This window comes from Furipterus horrens, unplaced genomic scaffold, assembly GCF_987537825.1.
Source record: "Furipterus horrens unplaced genomic scaffold, mFurHor1.1.pri manual_scaffold_7, whole genome shotgun sequence".
NCBI lineage: Eukaryota > Metazoa > Chordata > Mammalia > Chiroptera > Furipteridae > Furipterus > Furipterus horrens.
Window position 1 is genome coordinate 50,641,078 of NW_028327177.1, and position 24,874 is coordinate 50,665,951.

Here is a 24,874-nt window from a genome sequence, read left to right on the forward strand (position 1 = left end):
GGAAGTTTTCCTCAAGTGGATGTTCAAAAGTAGGGAATTAAAAACAGCGTTCTGAGTAGGGAATAATACATGTTTTGGAGGCAGGCCATGGAGAGATGAGGCTGGAGAGGAAGCTAGGAGCCAGTCATGAAGCCATTGGAAGGAGTTTGGACTTGATTTTGTTAGTGCTTTTCAAGGTGGTTATTAAGCTGTGAAACCCATGGTTGACATTAAGTCCAAAAAGGGGGCTCTGCCTGTAAAGCATGAAAATGACGGTTGAATGGAGATGGGAATGTCCATCTTAGAGCCTTCTTTTAAGATCATTCACCATCCTCATTAGGGTTCCAAGGAGCAGTTTTTTTTGAAATCACTTTATTGACTTGTGATCAATATACACAAACCTGTACATATTTAAGCTATAAAAACTTGATGAGTTTGGAGATAAGTATACACTCATGAAACCATCACCACAATCTATGCTTTAAGCATATCCATCACCTCCACACTTTCCTCCCACCTTCTTTATTTTATTTTACTTTACTTTACTTTGTGATAAGAACACTTAACATAAGTTCTATCCTGTTAGCAAATTTTTAAGCATACAATATAATATCGTTAACCATAGGCACTGTGACATACAGATAAGCTCTGCAGGATTTATATAATTGAAACTTTGTATCCTTTGATTAATACCTCCCCATTTCTCCCTTCTGCCAGCCCTTGGCAGCCACCATTCTACTATTTGAGACTACTCTTATAAAAAAGATTATGTAGTGCTTGTTCTTCTGTGTGTGGCTTATTTTACTTAGCATAATGTCCTCCAGATTTATTTATGTTATAGCAAACGACAGGATTTCACCTTTTCTTTTTAAAGACTGAATAATATCCCACTGTACGTGAATAGCACATTTTCTTTATTTATCCATCCATGGACATGTAGGTTGCTTTCAAATCTTGGCTATTGTGTAGAAGGCTGTCATGAACAGGGAATGCAGATATTTCTTTGAGGTCCTGATTTCAGTTCCTTTGGGTATATATACCCAGAAATAGGATCACATGGTAGTTTTATTTTTTAACTTTTTTAGGAACCTCCATACTATTTTCCATAGTGACTGCATAGGTTTCTATTCCCATCAGCAGTGCACGAGTGTTCCCTTTTCTCTACAACTTTGAAAACACTTGGTATCTTCTTTTTTGATAATCGCGATCCTAACAGGTGTGAGGTGATATCTCATTGTGGTTTTGACTTGCATTTCCCTGCTTATTAATGATGTTGAGCATATTATCATGTACCTGTTCACCAGCTTGGTGGGTTTTTTTGTTTGTTATTGAGTTGCATGAGTTCTTTATATAGTTTCAATATTACCCCTTATTAGATACAAGCTTTTCAAATGTTTTCTCCCATTCCATACAATGCCTTTTGATTTTGTTTATTTCTTCTTTTACTATGCAGGATATTTTTAGTTTGATATAGTTCTATTTGTTTATTTTTGTTTTGTTGCCTGTGCTTTTGGTGTCATACCTAAGAAATCATTGTCCAGGCCAATGACAAGAAGGTTTCTCCCTATGTTTTCTCCTAGGAGTTTTACTGCTTCAGCTTTTACATTTTCCTTTAATCTATTTTGAGCTGATTTTTGTTTATGGTATAAGATAAGGCTCCAATTTTATTCTTTTGCACTTGGCTGTTGAATTTTCCCAAACCTGTATATTGAAGATATTATTTTTTTCCCCATTGTGTGTTCTTGGCACCCTTACTGAAGCTCAGTTGACCATATATGTAGGGGTTTGTTTCTGGGTCCAAGAACCACAGTTTTAAAATTACTGTTGTAGGTATTAGAAACAATTGAAGTTTGTAAAATGGAGTTAGATGGTCAGATTTATCTTTCGGTTGGATTATTCTACCCACAATATAGAGGATAGATGGATAACAAGCCTTGAGCTAGGGAGAGGCAATGGCAGTATTCAGGTTGTTGGAATGGATGAAATTGGATAGATTTGAGAATGTCTTAGTGATTGATTTGATGTGTGAGGGTGAAAAAGGATCTAGGATGACTTCTGGGTTCCCCAAAAGGAATGGATTACTGTGGGCCCACCGATTCCAAGGGCAGCAGGAGGAGGGACTTTTTGACGTTTTCTTTGTTCATCTATATCTGTGTAATTGTTTAAATGCCCTGTGAAATTAGGATTGTGAGCTCTGTGTCCTAATGTTAGTGCAGAGTGCAATTAAATTACAGCACAAAGAGTTTCATGTTTATAAAACCCTATTCTGTTTATAACCTACATAAGATAATATTGTTATTGATCACAAAGCACTAGCTGACTGGAAGAAGTTGCTTAGCATTGGAATTTGGAACGTTTTTAGTTACATGGAGATTTTTAATTGATTTCTGTTCCTCCTGTTCCAAGGCTTCCATACTATATAGGTCGTATTCTCCCTTTTTCCTCTTTCTGTCCTGTTTTCAGTTCTCCATCTCATGAATTTCTTTTATAAAATTCCTCTGCTCTGTATGCCTACGCACAAATGTTAACTCTCTGCCTGCTGTTAAGCTGTTGGTTGTGAGGATGCTAGTGGGTGTGAAATGTGTTTGCCATAAAAGAGCTTACAGATTGTTAGGGGCTAGACATGACGCATGAATTATCAGTGAATCTTATATCACATTTATTCTGATAAAACCTGTGGAAGAGTTCCCCAGTGTCAAAAGGCTAATAATGTTTTTTTATACCTCACAAATTATGTTATTATGAAAATCCAGTGTTTTAAAAATATATTTGATTGAACCTTTTCTTTATAATCCACCTAGACAGTACATAAATGAATGGGTGTGGCTATATTTTAGTTAAACTGGAATTTAGTAAAACTATATCCTGAGGATACAAGAATCAGAAGATATTATATTTCTCTTGAATTTAAAGTTTAATAAGGAAATTAACTAAAAAATTACTAAATGTGGAAAGCATTAAAATGGAGATAAAGTTTTCTCAGACAACAGAAGGAGTGAGCAGATAATTACCTGGGAGCATTGGTGATGTCTTTACAGAACACATAAAGATAATTTGGAGGAGTTGTCTAAGCAGAGGAAGTGGGGGCTGCTGTGAAGGAAACTCCAGTCAGGATGCTGAGACTCTGAAGAACATGCAGTGCTATGGGGAGAGCTTTAGGTAGTTTAGTGTGCCTCCCTGCAGTCTGCAGCAGGCTGCAGCAGGCCACGTTGCAGCACCTTCATTCACCACTTTTATAGGCCAAAAACCTAGGAGTCATTTTGACTCTTATCTTCCCTCACGATCCATATCCCATACATTAACAAATTCATTTAGTCATACATCCGATACATGCCCCAAATCTGACCACTTTTCTCCAGATCCACGGCTACTATCCTAGTGCAGGCGGTCATCTCATCTCATTTGTTCTCTTGTTAGAGTTAGATCCTCTCACCTGGCGGCTCTGCTTTAACTGTTTCCCCATGGCAGCAATTCTTTACATAGCTGTGAGATGAGAGCCACTTAAAAAAATATTAATAGGTTATGCCACACTGCTCACAGCCCTCTAGCTACTCTGCCATTCTTCCTCTTTTTCACATAGCAAGCTTATTGCTACCCCATGGCCTTTGGACTTGCATTTCTGCCCTAGATCACTTAGCTCATTAAGTCACTTCATTCACATGTCTCTGCAGGTGACTTCAGAAAGGCCTTCCTTGAAATTCAGCTAAAATATGTCACTTTCTAGTTCCTTACCTGGCCTTAGTTTTTTTTCATAGCCTTAACAGTCCTGGCATTATTATGGTATGTATGTGTGTATGTATTTTTAAAAAGTATTTATTTTTTTGTATATTTTCTGTTTTCCCCACTGGAATGCAAGCTCAAAGAGGGATGCCTAATTCATTACTATATTGCCTGTTCTTAAAGGTATCAAGCATATAGTAGGCTCTCAATTAAAATCGGCTGATTAAATCATGAATGAGCAGAGTACTTGTTGGAAAGTGGTAGAGATGAATGTTTGGAAAAGGGAGTAACATACTTGGTAAGTAATATAATGTTTCACATAATTTTTATAGCAATACTATGACATAAGTTTTTATGTCCTTATTTTAAGATGAGGAGAAGGCTTTTCAGATAGGATAATTAACATGTACATGCTCATATTGGTTTTACTTAAGTGATTAAATAATTTTTATTGACTGCCTCTGTCTAAGAGCTAGGTAGAGCTGCCATTCAAATTCGTAGTCTGACTGATACGAAAGGAGTGATATGATCAGATGTGTGTTTGAGAAAACTGTCTGGGAGTAGGTAAGAGAGGTATTGAGAAAGGTTGGATTAGAAGCAGGGAAACACTTTGGTGGACTCCTATTCCAGAGGCACAGAAGTCAAGAGGAAAATTATATCAGGTAGAATTGTTAGGACTGGTGCCTTATTGGGCATGGGTTGCTAGAGAAGATAGCAGAGCCTCTAACCTGGCAGTTTCAAGAGAAAAGATTTGAAATAAGGAAAAAAAGGTTTCTTGCAACAAATGCAACAAAGTCTGACTTCAGAAGGAATGTCTTGCCAAATAAAAACAATTACTTAAATGAAAAAGAAAGCTGAAAAATTATGAGTATCAAGTGTAATACACACTTTCTTAATGATAGAAAAACTGCATCTTTTTCACACACTTATCCTGTTTACAAAGGGTTTGACATGCTTTTACGTATTAGCACAGTAAAACTTGGGGGTAAAATCATTTTAGCTAGGGAATTCAGGTTTATGCAGAGACGTCATTTATTTTTGGGCCAGAACCAGAGAGGATGACCTATTATCTTTGTCTTTTCCAGGGTGCAGAGTACATTTTGTCTTTTGTGGTATATGTCATGCTTAGCCACAATGCAACAGGACAAAGTATATATGTTTTGCTTTCATTGTCCCAATAGCCAGGCTGGGGACGGAGTGGGTGTGGGGGTATACGTATGTTAGTGATCTCAGTTCTGCCCCTAAGGGTCTGGAATGCCTGTTACCTGTCGAAGGAGAGGTTCAATACATACATGGGAACAAGGACTATGGGTGGTTGACCTGGAGGTCAGACTGTGAGTTAGCAGTGCGGGTAGCAGAGGGGATCACTTGAGGAGAACCCGTGGAATGAGAAATAAAGAGAGCTTCCCACAGAGCTTGAACACAGGGAGGAGAGGAGGAGTAGGTGAAGAGGACTGAGGAGAATGAGAAAAATCCAGAAGTTAAGGAAGAGAGTATCAGGTGCGGCCACATTATCACCTGCCTCAGGGATCTAGAAAGACAAGGACTAAAAATTCTCCTTTGGGTTAGAGGGAAAGGATCATTGGAAAAAATCAATGCATGAGAATAGTTTTTTTTTAAAGGCCATGTTTAATAAAGGAACATATATGAAAGCAAAGTTATAGTGCTTAAAACTGGTACTCAAAGTCCAGAGGCAAATTAAAAGTATATGAAATAATTTATTATGTAGTAATACTATACAAAACCCAGAAAGAACGAAGTAAAACACTGAGATGTTGAACACAGAAAAGTCAAGATCTTCTTTGGAGGGGGGTGTGGTTGTGGATACGAGTGGCAGGAAGTGTGAAAATTCAGCTCCCTTATTTTGAGAAGGGGACAGCTTACCTTCTCAAGTTCTCCCATGCACATAGGGAAACCTGTCTTCAGGATTTGGCCTGAACTCTGTGCTCTTTGCTTCAGTGTTCCATGCCCCCCACTTCATCCTTGGTCCCTCCTGGGAGCACTTTCTTCATAGATAACCTGCACATTAATCCTCATCTCAGGTCCTGCTGCCACTAGGAACTGAACCTAACCTAAGACAGCTCTGAAAAAGGACCACACTTCTATAATTACGCATTTGGGGAAACTGCTTCAAATTCACTGTTTCCCTGGTTGGATTTTGTTCAACACTAGTTCCTCAGTGTACTCTGGGGGCAGCTTTTTAGACTACTGAGTTAAAAAAATATATTGATGCTATTTGAATGACAAAGTATACTACAGAAAGTTTTAAAATATTAAGTGTGTTTTTATTCCACGCTTATACACACCAAGTGCTTTTTCTTGTGTGTTCTCATAGCCACTCAATAGAGTAGGGCAGGTAGTTTTATAATTGTCTTTTCACTGGTGTGGAAAATAGTGGTCGGAGGGGTAGTGACCTGCCAAAATTTCACAACTGGATTTGGAGCTTTTCCCCAGATTGACTCAAATTCTATACTCTCCTACCATACTGATGGTCTGAAAGAATTGACATGTATCCTGAATTGACATGCATCCTCAGGACCCAGACTCATTGAGACTAGCAAGGCTGTTCTGCTGACATGTCTTTTCACATAGAAGCATCAGATAGTGGATTTGCTGTGACAAATTTGTGTGTGGACCAGTTGGGAGGTTAAGCTGAATTGGAATGGAAGGTGCCAGGTTCAATTGTGATGATGTTGAATTTGTGACAATGGTAGAGAGAAAATTGGAGGAGGATAGGACTCTGTTGATTTGAATTTCACCGAAGGAAAGAGTTTGGGAAAGAAAAGTGAGATTCCAAAGACTGAGCTTTGTTGAGGAGCCTTGAGGAGTAAAGGGCCATTGAAGAAGGGAAGACTGGAAATAGAAACAGGATAGTGTGAGGTGTTTGCTGGGAGGACAGGGGATCAAGATGGAGAAGTTATTATTTTTTTTTTCTGAGAGGAGGAGGATCACATTTTCCTGAGTTTGGAGGAAAAGAGCATACTGGAGAAAATGATTGTAGAAGTTCATGTAAAATGTCTTTAGTCATGATAAATTAGGAGGCCAAGTAAGTTGTTTAGCTTGGGAGGCAAATACAGGTGGGGCTTTGGGTAATGCTAAGGGGTGCCATGTTATTGCGTGCTTACTGTGGGCCTGGCACTGTGCTAGCCATCTCATGGGAATTGTGCAATTTTGTCCTCAGTTCAACCCCTTAAAAACAATGCAGCTATTGTTGCTGTTTTGCAGATGGATTAACTGAGGTCCAGAGTGGTCGCATGATGAGTAAGTGGTGGAGCTGGGCTTTGAACTGAGGTCTGTTTGATGGTAGGGCCCATGTATCAACCCTCATAGTTTACTAGTACTATGGAGAGAGGAGAAAGACTGAAATTTCTGCATTACTTGCTCATGGGCTATTCGACTCTTATTAAACAAAAACAACTTATTCTTAATTTCTAGGGGACAGATGATTTCTGCTGAAGATTGTGAATTCATTCAAAGGTTTGAAATGAAAAGAAGTCCTGAGGAGAAGCAAGAGATGCTTCAAACTGAAGGCAGTCAGGTAATGTAAACATTGTATCAGCAACACTTCTCCATGTCATTAAAAATTCTAAGAATGTTTTCTAATGACTATATATAGTCTATTGTAGATATGCATCAAAATATAATCACAAATCCTTTTTTATTGAAAAAGTTTTTTGAGTGATTTTCAGTGTTCTTTATTAATTTTAGGAAAAATATAATATTGAATATGTTTATTCTTTTATGCTTTTCTGCATTTCTGAAAATCTTAGAATAGAGTCCTAGAAGGGAACTGACTGTTTCCAAGTATATGATATCAGTACTTTTAAAGTCGCTGAACTTTTTTTGTAGAAAAATTTTTTACTTTGTATTCTCACTAGAATAATAAGCAGTTCTGCTGTCCTCAGATTTTCTGATATGGGACGCTGATTGGCTGAAGGAGCTCATATACAGCTTAGTCTGCTTCTAACAACAATTTGTCATTCAAAGTTCTGGGAAATTTGGGAAGAAATGTATTGTTGGTGCTAGTTTTTGTTGAATTCCTGAGAGATTGTTGATAACTTGAAGAATGGAGACAGGTCAAGCCTTCTGATTTCAGTTCCCAGTGCCCTTCTTCTGCTTCTATTCTGCTTCCTAGTAAACACCGCCCCCTACCCCCAAAATCAAGACCAATGATAATATTTGATTGTCTCCACAACTTAATCTTTATGTTATTGTGAGTAATTAAGAGTTAATAGTGGCTATGCCTGTCTACTTAAAAATAGTAAACATTTTGAAATTTATTACTAGAAACGAGCAAAAATCTGATCAAGTCATAGTAGGGTCCTCCTGTACTTCATCACAATATTTGTAAAAGGTATACATATTTTTTTTGTAATAAAATCTGTTAGTGAATAGCATTTGTATCCTAATTTAGGTGAGCAAAATACAAGGGTGGGTAAAACTAGCTTTATAGTTGTGAGTACATGAAATAGTTTATTCTTGTATTATTATTTGTTAATTATTGTATTATTTACCAGATGAACAACTGTAAACCTACTTTTGCCAATCCCTGTGTTATACTGAAATTCCATTAATATGTTGTATTTGTAGTTGAAAACAATAATTAACATTGATTTCATTTTTTTATAGTGTGCTAAAACATTTATAAATCTGATGACTCATATCTCCAAAGAACAGACAGTTCAGTACATACTAACTATGGTTGATGATATGTTACAGGTAGGTATATTTTTTACTTAATACATTGGTGACTTCATCTTTTTGTGTACAACACAGTAACAACATTTTTGTAAGGTTTTACTTACAGCCCTGGTTCTCTTCTAGAGTGTATTAATATGTTTTTATTCATTATATGAGTTGTAGTTTGCTACTAGTGATAAAGATGGGGATGCCCATATATTGACTGTTTTTGTTGTTTTTCAGTATAAGAAGTAATCCATAGGTATTTTTTCCCCCTACAGTACCTCAGAGTTCTTTGTGAACACCAGCAATGTTTGGGGAATCACTTAAGGCTTTCCGGATGTTCTGTGTACTTAGAGCTGATATGGTTCTTTCTCTTTCACTCATTCAGCAGATTTCTATGTCCCTATGATCCAGGCCAGTGTGAGGCACTGGGTCTTCAGTACTGAATGTAGGCAGAGTGCTTGCCATCAAAAGCATTGTCTCTTTGGAGAGTGTTTTGCTAATCGTCTGAGACTTTTCTAGTTGTATAAAGTTTCTACTTACTGCCTAGTGTCCCTGAACACAGAGTGGCCTCCTTTATTCACAATTTTGTATTTTACACCAGAGTATATATAATTTAGGTTTAGATTGTTAGATATAGAGTAGTTCCTTTTGAAACAGGCTGTCTGGCTGTTAAATTCAATGCCTGTCTATGTGTCTTAGGAGACTTGACGAAGAATGTCAGTCTGGCTGCTTTGGGGTCATTTTCTCAGTTTACAAAGAAAAACATTTATTGATGGCCTACTATGTGCCAAGAGCTGTACTAATTGTGATTGAGGAGATAAAGGTTAAGAAGAATGGTGATGTCTCTCTAGGGGCAATCATGTCATTTACAGAAATGTAGTGATTTTATAATATGAGTAAGGATCAATATCCAGCAGGTGATGCAGGCCTGTCTGAAAATGACTTTGATCCTCTTGGCACTTCTTTCTCTAAAAAAGTACAGTTAAGAAAAATGGGGAATGTTACTGTCTGCCTTGGCTATCCTGGTTATTATATAGGACTACACCTAGAACAAGGAGGCTGTGAGTTCATACGCAGACCTTGGTTTTATGTCACACACCCAACACACACACACAAATATCCTCAATTTTTATACATATCTGCATATCTGTAAATTAAAAACCATGAGTTCACGCTCTCCCCAATTTCATTTTAGCTTGATACTACAGACTTTATTCTAGCCTCTTTCTATACTTATAATCTCTTCTGACACAGTGGGATTGTGAGATCCTCTTGTTCTCCATCAGTTAACCTGATTCTTACCCTGTAATACAAAGAAAGTAGTTTTTTGACTCATAAGCCTTTTACTCAGAGTTTAGTGTTTTGTTTGCAGTATTTACCTTTTTTCTATATATACATTTTCTTTTTTTATTTTTATTTTTTATTTTGTTGTTGCTCAATTACAGTTGTTCCAGTTTTTCCCCTGTTGCTCTCCCCTGCCCATCTCACTGCTCCCAGTGACTGTGGGAATAGTACTTTTCTTTAAACTGAGGGTATGTAGTCAGTATATTGTGTTCAGGGTATTTATTTATTTATTTGTTTATTCCTCAACTGAGGATAAGTTTTTATTGATTTTACAGTGAGAGGAAGGGAGGGAGGGAGAGAGACAGAGACACCGAGAGAGAGAGAGACAGACAGACACTGATTGGTTGCCTCCTGTACGTGCCCTGACTGGGGATTGAACCTGCAACCTAGGCATGTGCCCTGATCAAATCCTCAACTTTCTGGTTTTCAAGATGATGCTCCAACCAGCTGAGCTACCAGGCCAGGGCCTGTGTTAAGTTTTTTTCAGAGTGGTTATATTATTATTTTTTAAAATATGGTTGGATTCATTTGTTTATATTCTACTTTAGTTTTTTCTCTTTATTTTATTTTATTACTTTTGATTATGTAGAATATTAATATGCTTCCAAAAGTTAAAACTATATATAGAAAAGTATACTCAGATAAGTCACCAATTTCTGCCCATCCCTTGTACTCCATCTCTACCTATCTCTTGTAGGTGACCAATATCCTAGATCTCTGGGGATTTTTTTTCCTGTTTTTCTTTTTTTTTTGCAAACATAGGTAGGAATGTGTGTGTTTTCTTATATCCCCCTCTTTTCTTTTTATACAAAAATAGGTATTGTGAGAAGAAGGACTTTATCCATATTCTTTTTAAGGTTTATAACTGGGATGCCTGGGACAATGATGGCAGGCAGTACATTTTTAATCAGGAATTGAGACACAAAGGACTAGTCAAGGTAGATGGGTTTTAAACTTATTTAAAATGTATAAAATAGTTTCTGCTCTTTATGTATCTTCATGTACGTATACAGTTGAAATTTTAACTTTGGAAATAATCTACAATTGGAATTAATGATGACCTACCTGAATTTTGAGTCCTTTGAAAGAGTCATCATCACAATCATTTCCATTGTTACTCTTACTTAGGGAGATAGTAGTCCTTTCCTTGAATGGGGTAACTGTTAGCACAGACCAAAATTAAAACCAGTCTATTTAAAAAGAAAAATGTTTATCTGAAAATTAAAATTATTGTTTATGTGGATATTTGTGCTTTTACCAAATATTGCTACTTAGAAACCACATTCACTTAGCAAACTAGAAAGAAGATTTTAGCCAATAATAATAGGTGATAGGTAGAGTTTGCACTACTTGAATTAAGAAGTAATTGTTCTCAATTCCTAAATCCACTTGCTAGTGTGGTATACTGTTTTTGGCTGTCTTTATCTGCCCTGATTTTTCTGTCATAATATGCTAAGAGTAACTTGGAACATTTGAGATTTCTCTAATTCTGTATGTCCCTCACCTGCTTGTAATAGCTTAATATTCTTCCTGCTGATCCTTTCATCTAGAGCTAGTTTGTGATCTTTCTGCCCTCTTCTTATTTAGTTTATGTGGAAACAGAGTAGAGGTGTTGAGACAACATGGGGAAGGGCATGTTAGAGGTGCAGGCTGAGTCTCTTGCAGGGCTGGGTCTCTTATCTTGGCTCACTTGAATTAAACTAATCATAATAATTAAAGGTGATTTTATTTCTAAAATATCCCTACCCCTATCCCATCCCTCTGCCCTATAATAACAACTGGAAAAAGAAAACACTTGGGTTGATGGGGCCTAAAATAAAGGGTTGAGAAGCAGTGCACAGTTATTACATTCTTTAGGAAATACATTTTGATTAGTGATATCATTCCTTTTTTTTTTTTAGGAAAATCATCAGCGTGTTAGCATTTTTTTTGACTATGCTAAACGGAGCAAGAACACTGCCTGGTCCTATTTTTTGCCAATGTTAAATCGCCAGGATCTCTTTACTGTTCACATGGTAAGTTTTGAATTGATCAAATCTTTGATTTAGTGAAGAAACATTCCTGGGCCATTTATGACTTGGTAACCTTTCAGTTCTCAGGGTAGAGTAACTGCTGTGATGTTAACTTTCCAAAGCAGTGTTTTCTTATCAGTGTTTAATAATGTGGGGATATGGGAAAGACAAAAGAGAGAGGATTGCCCTGATACAGCTCAAGTTTTGTAGAGTGTGATGGTGAGTCATTAGCATAAAAGCCTTATAATTCACATGTGCAAGTTGCTCTGGATATTTATGACAGGATTAACCGAATTTTACTTTAGAAATTAAATCTTGCTTTTGAAACAGCTACTATGTTTTAATTTTTATTTTAATTAAGCAGTTAATTGCTTATTAATTGCTTTTTAATATCTTAAATCCACTCCTGTTTTAAACTTAGCCCGAAAGTCTATCTTTGGAAGCCTTAACACTGAAGAATATAAAAAGAAATTCCTCATCTGAGGATATGTTTATTGATTTTAGAGTGGAAGGAAGAGGGAGAGAGAGAACAAGAGATGGAGAAAGAGAGAGAGGAACATCTATTGGTTGCCTCCCCTATGTGCCCCATCCAGGGATTAAACCTGCACCCTAAGCATGTGCCCTGACTGGAAATTGAACCCACAACATTTTGGTGTATGGGATAATGCTCGAACCATCCAAGCCACCTGGCCAGGGCTGAAGACTCTTTTAAGGAGTATGTGGGGAAAGTATGAGAGGAGGGATGAGAGAATAAATCTTTGACCAAGCCTTTTCTATTCTTAACATGGAGCGAACTATGGGGTAGGGAGAGCTCCTGAGGTTGCTCATTTCAGTAAATGCCTCTAAGTTTTTCAAATTAAAAAAAACCCAAAAAACCCACTGTCAGTGAAACAGTTTTGAGTATGCATATTCTCTCTCCCCCTTATATGTCCATATTCATTCATGTACTTGTGGATTCATATATTGTATATATTATAAAACATTTATAAAAAGAAATTAAAAAGGACTAATGAAATAAACTATTTTAAAGAATATTTAAAAGAAACCAATAATATATTTTCTTTCAAATTGTAGAGGCTTGTTCTTACTGTATGGATATCTGGTTTAAATATATTCCTAATTTTCATGGTTTTATAATAAAATTGACAAATATATTAAAGACCAAATGTAAATGTAGGATAAAGTTCATCATTATTAATTGTGTAGTCAAAGCCATGTTTTTCTTTATGATTTCAGTTACATTTAGTTAACCTTTAAAATTTTGAGGGTCACATTGTCATTGGTTTATCATGTACTGATGAAGGAGCTTTATGTTAGGAGTAGAAACCTCAGGTCTCTTGTTCCTTTTTATCATTTTCATTTTGATTGTGCTTACATGACTGATAATATTTTTAGTCCCTGGTTTCCTTACAGCAGGAACCTTTTCATTTTGTAGAAGTTAGGTCAGTTTAAGTAGAAAGTATATCTGTAAATTCACTTAGCTAGGCATATGAAAACATCGATATGTCAACTTAGTTAATTAGTTGAGTTGCTATTGTTAGCCCTCCATGGTGTAGAATTCCAGGTATATCACGACACTTGAATGCTTGACATATTGGCCTTGAAAGTGTGCCTTCATCACCTGGCTCAGCTATATCCACGTATAAGAACAAATATCAGTCCACCAGTACAGGAATTATTTGGTGGTTAGTTAACAGCCTTCCATTTTCTACTAGGATTAATTATTGCTGTATTATTGAGGTTTTGAAACACTGACTTGCTTTCAGAAAGTACTGAAAGAATATAAAATTGGTTTTGTGTATGGAGAAATAGTATTTAGTATTTTGTACTACCTATTTTGTGTGTACAGTATATATGTGTTGTATATATTTCAGATTTATTGTATAATTATTATTCAGGCATATTTGACAAGTAAGATTGTAAGATATTTAAAGGGTGCAATATGATGATTTGATATACATATAATATCTATTTAATTAAAAAATCATGATTACTTTTTTTGCTTGAAAATTTAGAAATGTTTGAATGAGGAGGAAAGGGAATATTTTTATACATCAAGAGAGATGGCTGTTGAACAACAGGATGTATTTTGTACCAAGTTAAAAATTTTTAAGTGTGAAAACTCACAAGTGGATTGGAATGAGCAGCGTACTGACTGGCAATTTGTTAGAGATTGTGCAGGACTCTGGCATGTGATTTGGTGAAAGCTTGCTGCTGAGAAAGATTTTTGTGTTCTTTTGATTTTTGCTGGCCCCAATCTTACTTTTGAAACTCAAAATAATACAGAGCATGCCATGAAATTCTTAATTAACAATTAATTTTGGTTCAGTTTATTGGAAATATTTGAAAATATATTTTGACTATATTTAAAAATGAAATATAAACTATTTTTTGAGGAGCTGAGTGCTAAAATAGTGCAACAAAATTATTATGAGTCTGGGTTTTAAGGTATGTAATGTGATTTTTTAGAATCAAGATAGTGTTCAAATTATTTCTTATTTTTTAGGCAGCAAGAATTATTGCCAAGTTAGCAGCTTGGGGAAAAGAATTGATGGAAGGCAGTGACTTAAATTACTATTTCAATTGGATAAAAACTCAGCTGAGTTCACAGGTAAAACACTTTTCTTTTAGTATGCATTTAACATTTATATTCTCTTAAGCTATTTAATTATGGAAAATTACAAAAAAAGTTGTATATTAAAATTCTGTTTGAACTTACTAAGAGTAAGTTAGCTTACTTAGTTGTGGTAGTATGCTTTACTTTTTCTTTCTTTGACTGGCTTCAGCTCATCCCATTCTGTTCTTTCTGCCACTGGGATTTTCCATTTATGCTTTTCAGTGGACAGGGAGTAGCTTCTTTTCAGGTGGCTGCCAAGATCACACAGGCCAGAGAATTAAAAGGATTCACACAACTCTGAAGAGCATACTCATGTAAGGCTTATAAGAAAGGAAAAGAAACTGTACAGCAGGAGAGAGAGTATAGGTAAACTTGAGGCTGAGAGACTTCAGGCTCAGCTCCCACATCTTTCTTGGGACTCTGGACCCCCAACATTTGTACAAGAAATCTTGGTTTTGGGAGAGCTCTCCCTAAGTTTTTAATGGGATCTTTCATGCCCTTTTAGTCATATAACCAGGGTAAGCTGTCTAACTAGTTACACCAATAAACAAACTGGCTCTGGTTCAGACCTCTCTAGCTCTACTTCACCATGCAAGAAATAGCTTGCTGGTTTAATGGCTGGGAAAGTGAAGTTCTCTGCTTTTGTCTTCATGGTTCCCTAGTACACGGAAAAAGACAGGATACTTACAATGACTCAGTGGGGTGTTTCTTTCAGGCTTCCAGTATTAGGTGGTTAGGGGGAACTTGGTGGGAATGTTCATCAGAAAAGGAGTGAAAAGAGAGTGGGTGGGGAAGGAGTATTCTGAGGAAGAAAAGGTAGAAGAGAATGAGATTTTAGTGTTGGGATGGGTGACATGGAGGAATGGGACCAGGAGAAGTAATAATGATTGTTAATCATATTGTAAGTGTTAGATTACAAATAAATGTCTATTTGAAATACATTTTTGGAAAGTTGTCAGATTTTAGTAACTATTATTTTAATTGAGTTTCATTTGAAGCATAAGAGAGACACCATGACATTTTGCTTAGGTTTTTGTGACTTCCTGCCTTTTTGGGGGTAGCCTAATTGCTTTTATATTTGGTTAGGGATATTTTAGAGTGTCTTGAACAAACTAAGCATTTTTATGTCAGCATACATTTTAATGCTGTTTTTTGGCTTAGTTTTTAGAAGTATTTTTACAAGAGTCACAAATTTACAGGTTTTAGTGAATTTGTGAGCTATTTCAGAAACAAGATACTCAGAACATGGAAATCTTATATTACAATTTCTAAAGGTGTGTCATTTGGGATCAGAATGCTTTGTTAAACAGATACTCCCCCTTTTTTGCTGTTTTGCATTTAGTTTTCTTTGAGCACACCTCATTTTGCTTTAGTGTTAGCTTTATGGTATAGTGGTAATGGGCTCTATTGTGATTGGATTCATAAAATGAAAATTGTCAGCAAAGAATGTATACTTGTAGATTGCCACTAACATTTTGGATTGTTTCATCTTAGACTTTTCCTCATAGGAATAACATTTATATTGTGTCTCAGGTGATTTGTCACTTTCGGAATGATTAACTATGGTTGTAACCTTGTTGATCATTGGAGGAAATATTTCTGTTGTCACTAGTGGAAGCAAATATTTCAATGTCTAGAACAGTTTTTGTTAGAATTGGTATTAGATTAGTGCTCTTAAAGACTTTTCCTGTGTCTTTCTAGCATATTCTTTTTATCACTGAGTCTTTGGCTTTGTTTATTTGTGGTGTGGCATTTCTGCTTTGCAAGTTGTTCTGCTTACAGAATGACTCTTCAGGGCTCCCGGGCTCAATCTGGCCTTGCTTCTCAGAGTCTGGTCATTGCTTCTGCTAGGCTCTGGATTGCCCTGTCTCTGCTGTGGGCAGATGCTTCTTCCATTGCTTTTAAAAAAATCAAGATTAAATTACAGACTTCTTGTTTAAAGAATGAAACATGGGATTATTTGGAATTTTATTTGCTACTTTGCTTAAATGCCATTTGATAGCATTCTATCTGGAAAGTTTCTTTTTCTCTGTTGTGTTTTCCTTTTCATAAAAAGGATCACAATTTCATGACTCTCATATAAATACACTTTCAAAAGTCCAGATTAGTTGCAAGTTTGGATATTTTGTTCTTTGACTTATAGCGACTTGGTCATGGTGCTCATACATGACATTAGTAGATAATAGTTACTGAATAAAACAAAATAAAAATTTCCTTTCAGAAATTCATTATCACTTTTCTCTTGCATATCCAGCCTTTGACTTTCTACCTTAAAATTTCTTTGGTCATTTCTATAGAACATGTGAGATTTTGATATTTAGTATATAACTTGTTAGCATTATTGTGGATAATTAAATTTTAAGTTCTGTGTTTTATTTTCTCATCATCAGGCACCTATTTCAAAGACTCGGCACAGGATATAGTGTAGATAGTTCAGTTTAAGACAGTTCTGTTATTGGAGAAACAATTTAGTAAGAAGTCCTGAGACTTGGAAATTTGTACGAGCTTCACTCATGAAATTTAGCTGGAGCTTAGTATTTAGCTTATTATTTTTTTCATTTATAACACTATATTGATTAAAATACTACATGGATGAGTGTAATGATACTTAAAATATTTTGTTGTCATCCCCATTCTTTTTATTAGTCGAGGATACTTCATTAAGTAGGATTAGGAAAAAAATTATAAAATTTGCTTAGCTCCCTTTCGTACACTGATAAATTGGATAAAAATAAAAAACAAAACTAAGTAATAAGTTATTTATTTTGTAATAGAAACTGCGTGGTAGCGGTGTCGCTGTTGAAACAGGAACAGTCTCTTCAAGTGATGTAAGTACATTCTTTCTTAATTCATAACCTCCTAACACCCTGAATATAAGTTATTTTGAGTCATAGTTCAAATTTTTGAAGATGTTTACTAGTCCCCCAACTGTAAATTTATAGATTTGATATCACCTCCAGTTAAGTTAGGTTAATGGTATTGCAAACATTGTATCTAAACATTTATGGTCTCTAGTGATCACTGTTCTGTGGGTACACATGAGACTTGTGCTTCCCTGTTGCTCTTCTCTGACCTGAGAAGCAAAGCAAGAGTGTGAATTTAGATAGACAGCTGGAGTGAATAATCATAAAGTTATTCTCTTCAAGCTTCAGTTGTCTAATAATAGATAAACTAATATCTATCTAATAGATGTGTGAACACTGTGTCAAGCAATTGAAAATAGTTCCATTTTTGTAGAGCCAAAAAACTTAAAGTTTAAAATTAATCATGTCTCCCCAAGTTCCTTTTCTTGTTAGTTATTTTCCCCTTTTGGGAATGGTTTAACTTTACTAAGAATAGGTAAAAAACTGGCAATAAGTTTGGACAATAGGGCTGGTATGTTTGGAACCAGTTGGAAGAAAGATAAGGGGACAAAAGTTAGAAATGTAGGTGAGGTGCACCTAGCTTCGTTTATTGGAAATTATCTCTGGGAAACTGGAAAGCATCTTTAGAGGACAGTGTCTACAACCTGCCTGTGATACACCTAAATGAAGCTCTGTAGAAGTCATTTAGTGTCCATATTAATTACTGATACTTCCATATTTTGCATGAAACATACCTGTATATATTCTCTGAGACTATAGATGGCAGCAGAACCCACTTTCAAAGCCAAAATGGGGCTTCTTTGGGGGCATGGCTTAAAAGATTTGACCAATAGTATTTTAGGCCAGAACTAGATGAGCAGTCTGGGGCCAGGGTGGGGGAAGGAGGTGGTGGGTTAGAAGTCTAGGTATTTGGCCATAAGTAGATGTTTAAATTGGGAGTCTTTATTTTATATGACTTGAATTTCTATCAGTTTGAAATTTTGAAAAAAATGTTTAATTCATGTATTAGACGTACAGTAGCTTTTTAAAAAGGTTGTTGCTTTAAGAATCATGTATTATAAACTAATTTGAGTGGTTGTCAAAGTATTTGTAAATTATTAAGGCAAGTTCTGTCCCGTTATTTGGAAAACAAAACTGACCAATTGAATTGACTGTGCATTAGTCAGAGTGATTTATAGTAGACCCACACATATACATCCCAAACGGAATTAGCATCATGGGTAATTGTGAGTAAAGAAAAGATGGCCTTTGATTTCCCACTTTCTTGTCTTTAGTGTTCTTCAAACCTGAACATACACTTTGTCTCTTATTGAAGGTTCTTAGTGTTTCAGATGGCTATCAACTTCAGTAAGTTCTGAGTAGGGTGTTAAGCCTTCCTTTGATATTTGTATTTTAATAGGGAAATCTGAATTGGTAGCCAATACTTACTGAGTTCTTACTGTGCCTGACTTTGTTTTACTCATTTTACATTTACATCTCCTTGAATACTCATACTACTTTTTTGATAGGTCTTACTATAAGCCATATTTTATGGATATGAACAATGAGACTGCACAGAAAGGCATACCAGCCTTGTCCATGGTCATTCAGCTAATGAGTGGCAAACCCCCTAAAGAAACGATTTGCTTACTGAAAGAACTACTTTTAAGGCAGCTGAACTGGAGTTAGGTCTTAGACATTTCCAAGTCTCATAGCCTACTCAGACTTGTGAAAATACTGATATATCTTAAAATCCCTTTAGGTTTTCAGAGAGCATAGAAAAGCAGTTTGGTAAACTGCATTACATGATACTGCCGCTTGATGTCAGTATAAAACAAAAAAAAGGTTTACACTGCAAAATAAGAAATAAATGTGATCTAACAGTATTAACTTTTAAAATTGCCATGGAAACATCATAAGTTATGAGTGGATTATTACAAACATTTTTATTTAAATGATATTACATAAATGGAATTTCCTTAAAATGAATTATGTTGGCTTTGCCTAAATATGAAGATAAGAAATGATCAAGTCATGTATACTTACCTTATTTTTTTAAGTATATTTTATTGATTATGCTATTACAGTTATCCCAATTTTTTTCCCCTTTGACCCGTCTTCCTAGTACCTCCCTTCCCTCCAGAAGTCCCCCTGCTCTCTTAGTTCATGTCCATGGGTCATGCATATAAGTTCTTCGGCTTCTCCATTTACTTTACTATTCTTAACTACCGTGTCTGTTTTGTACCTACCAGTTATGCTTTTTGATCCATGCACCTTTTCTCCCCTTATCCCCCTTCCTTACCTATAACCCTCCAGACAATCTCCATATCTGTGGTTCTGTACCTGTTCTAGTTGTTTGCTCAGTTTGTTTTTTAGATTCATTTGTTGATAGTTGTGAGTTTGTTGTCGTTTTAGTGTTCATAATTTTGATCTTCTTTTACTTAAATGTGTCCCGTTAACATTTCATATAATGAGGCTTGGTGATAATGAACTCTTTTAGCTTTACCTTGTCTGGCAAGCACTTTATCTGCCCTTCCATTCTAAGTGACAGCTTTGCTGGATAGAGTGATCTTGGTTGTAGGTCCTTGCTTTTCATGACTTTGAATACTTCTTGCCAGCCTCTTCTAGCCTGCAAAGTTTCTTTTGAGAAATCAGCTGACAGCTTATGGGAACTCCTTTGTAAATAACTCTTCTTTTTTCTTGCTGCTTTTAAGATTTTCTCTTCATTTTTAACCTTTAGCATTTTAATTATGATGTGTCCTGGTGTGGTCCTCTCGGAGTCTACCTTGTTTGTAACTCTCTGTGCTTCTTGGATTTGTATGTGTATTTCCTTCAACAAATTAGGGATGTTTTCCTTCATTATTTTGCCACATAAGTTTTCAATTTCTTGCTCTTCCTCTTCTCCTTTTGACACCCGTATGATTTGGATATTGGTATATTTAAAGTGGTCACAGAGGTTTCTATTTATCTCCTTGTTTTTTTTTCTTTTTTATATTCTTGTTTCTTCCTTCTGTACTGGTTGACTTTTTTTCTTCCTTGTGTTCCAAACCATTGATTTGAACCCTGGTTTCCTTCCCTTCACATTGGTTTCATTTGGATTTTTCTTCATTTCACTTAGTATGGCCTTCTTCCATTATGCATTTGCTGTACTCAGTCATTTCTGTGAGCATCATTATAACCAGTGTTTTGAACTCTACATCTGTTAAGTTGACTGTCTCCTCCTTGCTTAGTTCTCCTTCTGGAGCCTTGATCTGCTCTCTCTTTTGGGCCATACTTCTCTGTCTCCTCAACTTGACAGCTCATGTGTTTTTCTCAGTGTCTTAGGTAGAGCTGTTGCACCTGTTACTTTGTAAGGGGCTGAGCCTTAGGTATTTGTCAGTGCTGGGTGACCCATTTCACAGCTTTGTGGCACTGTATGTGGGGGAAGGGTCGGAGAGGAACAATGCCTCTTGCTTGGCACTCACCCCTTTTTCTGTTACACCTTCCTGTATACAACTGGTGCCCCTCTAGCTGTTGTCCTGCTGATTCTTCCCAGACTGGGTGGATTTGCATATGTTCTAGGACTGTGGAAGCCCTCTAAATGGACTCTTCTTAGGGATCTGCAGTTCTTCTGCCTTCCCAACCCCCACTGGTTTTCACAGCCAGAAGTAAATGAGGTTTTATTTTCTTTGCCGCTGGAACCATGAGCTGTGAGGTCAGATCTGGGACTGGGATTGCTCCTCACGTGTCCCTCCCGGCCTTTATAATGTGTGACTGCTCATTCCGCCGGCTGGCCGCAGCCTGTGCCTTGCTGCTGCTGCCACTGCCACACTGTGTACTCTCTGCCCCGGCTTCCTGTCTCGATAGATATTACTTATTTATATCTTTGTTTATTGTACTTCCATGCAGTTTGAGGTAGTTCTGGTTGTTTTTGGTTTTGAGGAAGATGTAGTCCTGCTTATGGTTGTGCAAGGAAGCTAAATGTGTCTACCTATGCATTCATCTTTGCTGGAAGTCCCCATATGTACTTACCTTAAACTGTATGTTCAGTTTTTGTTTTTGTTTTTAATCTTCACCTGAGGACATTTTTTCATTGATTTTTAGAGAGAGTGGGAGAGAGGGAAACAGAAACATCTATGTGAGAGAGAAATATTGATTGGTTGCCTCCCATAAGCATCCATACTAGGATCGTATATGCCTGGGCGAGGGATGGAACCCAGACAATAACCCTTCGGTTATGGGACAATGCTCCAACCGACTGAGCCACAGCAGCCAGGGCTGTCTGTTCAGATCTTTACTAGCTGTTGAATGTGAATGCTCAATTTTATATTCTTCTGAGGAAGCTGCACAGCCTTGTGCTGATGCCCTGACAGAAAGAGGAATACTGTGATCTCTCACAAATTTTGAGGATTTAGAAAGAATCTGGAAATTTTATATTTGTTTGTTTTGTTTTCCCTCTGCCCGGATTCATTTATACATGTGTGTAGTCGAACAAGGTGACTTCTAGCTCCTGCACTTGACTGTGTCATATTTTCTGGCTATTTTTGTTGTAGACCTAATCTAGCTTCAGTTATTGCTAGATGAACATTGTTTTACTGGTACTAAAATAACTCAAGTTGCCAGGTTCTCCTTTTGATTGTTTTATATTTTATTTTGCCTTTTAATATTCTGGAGCAATTCTCTCTGATAGAACTTCCCATAATGATGGAAATGTTCTGTATCTCTGCACTGTCCATTGTGGTAACCACTAACCACATGTGGCTGTTGAGCACTCACAAATGTGGCAAGTATGAGTGAGGAAGTAAATTTTCAGTTTTATGTAGTATTTTTATAGCTTTATTGATATATATTTCACATATCATAAAATTCATCTAGTTTTCAGTGGGTTTTAATGTATTTACAGAGCTGTGCAACCATACCACAATCTTATTTTATAGCATTTTTACATCTCAAAAACAAACTCTGTACACATTAACAGTCATTCCCCATTCTTGCTCTCTGCCCCCAACCTCTGGCAACCACTGATCTACTTGACTCTGGATTTGCTGTGGCTGGCCATTTCATATGAATGAATCATAACATGTGATTTTATGTCCGTGCCTGGCATCTTTTACTTAGCTTAATGTTTTCAAGATTCATTCATGTTGTAGCACAGTAACAACAGTGTTTTAGAATGAGAGAAGAAAAATAACTTTTTTTGGCTTTTGGCCAAATTCTTTAAATTGTTTTCTCTGACAGTTCTAATATACTTGTTAATATGAGATTAGTTTTACTGCTTTAGCTTTGGTTTTACTTTAATGCTATGCTGATGTGACACTTTTCAGTTTTTCAGAAGTGGTGGAGTACTTTAATGATTTAGTTCTTTGATACTTTGTTGACAAGTAAATGAGTGGACTAGTTCAGGCCTGTCATTTTACTGTCCTCTGCTCTAGCTGGTTAAGTCTGTGAGGACTTAGGTAATTCACAATCAATTATATGTCTTTGTATAAGTATCAAGAGCATTGTTATTTACCTAAAGCAATTCTTGGATGATTTTCATTGCTTAGTTGCCTTATCTACTTAAAACAAAAGAAATACATTTTAAACATTGAGGATCATTAAAATAGACTGTGGTGGTGGGGGGTGGGGGGTGGGTAGGCCAGGCAGGGGAGAGCAGTGGGGGAAAAATTGGGACAACTGTAAAAGAACAACAGAAAGGCAAAAAAAAAAAAAAAAAAAAAAAAGAAGCTCAGAATAATGCTAAGAAAAGGAAAAAAAGATGCTCAGAATAACGTTAAGAAAAGGAGGAAAGGTAACCTCAGAGTTTAGGTTTTCTGATCAGATTTTTTGAAAGATTGTCTTAAAGTATATTATGGCAATGCAAAAGAAAATTAAATGGTATGGAATTTCAGTACAAAACTTTGTTTTAAATATTAAAGTATAGCTCTGGTAATAATAATAGGGTAACCTAATATCGTACATTAAATGTTTTCTTGGAAGCTGTATACAAAGCAATAATATAGGAATTATATTAAATCCACAATGACTTTTCCTCATAAGAAAAAACCCCAGTAGTCATTACATGACTAAGCAAATTAGAATGAAAGTAGTACTTGAAGGAGATTTATAAATTTGTAAATTAATAGTGAAATTACCTTTTTAGTAAGACTTAAGTCTAATACTAAAGTATCATAAGTGAATTTAGGTGTTAATTTAATCTAGGTATTATGAGTATTGACGAGAGGATTTTTTAAAATAAGCTAACTTCAAGTGAATTCTTGGCTTTCATATGTATTTTAGTTCTTGAATTTGAGGTAATAATGATAGTATAATTTACAATTGTTTTGTGTCTGATTTGAGTAGCAGAATTTTTTTGTGTGTGTTTTTTTTTTTAAATTTGCTAAGGCTGGTATTATTTTTCTTTGTTGATAAGAAAACGGTTTTGGAGAGTTTAAGTGACTTGCCGAAAATAATTTGACAAATATCTTCCTCCTTCTTTCTCTTCCTTTTTTCAGTCTTTCTTTTTTTATGCCATAATTTACATAAAGTAAGATGCTTATATTTTAAATGTTCAGCTGGATGGGTGAGTTTATGCCATATCTACTCCTACTAAATATTTTCCTTCACCTCAACTCTGACAAAGGTTATTGTTATGACATCTATTACTATAGATTAGTTTTGAGTGATTTTGAATTTTATATAAATGAAATCATATACAGAATGAAGTTTTATGTGTTTGAGTTCTCTTGCCAAGTATTGTGTCACTGAGATTCATGTTTCATTTAGCAGTATAGGTAATCTTTTTATTGCTATGTAGTATCTGTTGAATGAATAACCATAGTATCTATTAAATATCCATTCACTATTGATGGATATTTGGGTTACTACTAGTTTTTGGCTATTGTGAATAATTTGCTATAAACATTCTTGTGTATGTCTTTTGGTAGATAGTTTAGAGCATTGAATTCTAGAATGGAGTTGCTGGGTTATTTGTAAATTTAGTAGATATTGCCTCTCAGTTTACTAAACCAATTTACTTATCCATGAACAAAGTATGGGAATTCCAGTTGTTTCAGTTCCCTACTGACACTTGATATTGCCCTGTTATTTTTTAAGGTGACTGATAGAAGCAAAAATCACACATACATGTGTGAACACTCACTTTTTGTTTCTACAAGAAAAGATTCCTTTAGTAGTCATGAAACATTAACTATTTTTAGTACTGTTAATTAGCAGTCCTCCATTTCACATAAAACTAGCTTCTGAAATTTATTTTAGTCAATTAAGTGTTTGAAAAGTTCAATTTTGAGCTTTACTAATACCACTGTACTGTGTATTTTCACTCTCTGTGGGACAAATGCATTTTACTTCTGTGTAGACTTGTTTTTTTCAGGTTCCCATGATTTCACAATTTAGGTCAATATTACCTTTACTCTTTCTTATTTATTATGTACTTAACCCAAGCGTTATGGAGATGAATATTGAAAATTTGTCTGTGAACATTTTTATAACATTACTTTTTCTTCGGTACAAAATCACTTAAGTTTTTATATTTATCTTTTGTTCCTGGCCTACTTTGTAATTCCGTAATTCTTGAATTACTTTGTAATTCTGTAGAATATGGGTCTCTGAGACCATATTCACCAGGAAGGTAAATTCTATCAGTTGCTATTTTCCCTACTAAGTAGTTATTTCACCATAATATAGGAGAGTTT

General features: G+C 35.8%; 1 protein-coding gene across 3 annotated transcripts in view; it reads left to right on the forward strand.

Moving 5' to 3' along the window:
* ATP6V1H (ATPase H+ transporting V1 subunit H) overlaps window positions 1-24,874 on the forward strand; it is a 165,526-nt gene that overhangs the window by 2,727 nt on the left and 137,925 nt on the right. For 2 of the 3 annotated variants that reach the window (XM_090283699.1, XM_090283700.1), the window contains exons 3-7: window positions 7,135-7,237; window positions 8,329-8,418; window positions 11,631-11,744; window positions 14,248-14,352; window positions 17,133-17,186. In XM_090283699.1, coding sequence (XP_090139825.1) covers window positions 7,135-7,237; window positions 8,329-8,418; window positions 11,631-11,744; window positions 14,248-14,352; window positions 17,133-17,186 — 466 coding nt within the window. The remainder of the gene's footprint in view (window positions 1-7,134; window positions 7,238-8,328; window positions 8,419-11,630; window positions 11,745-14,247; window positions 14,353-17,132; window positions 17,187-24,874) is intronic. The other variant, XM_090283701.1, reaches the window with a different exon arrangement.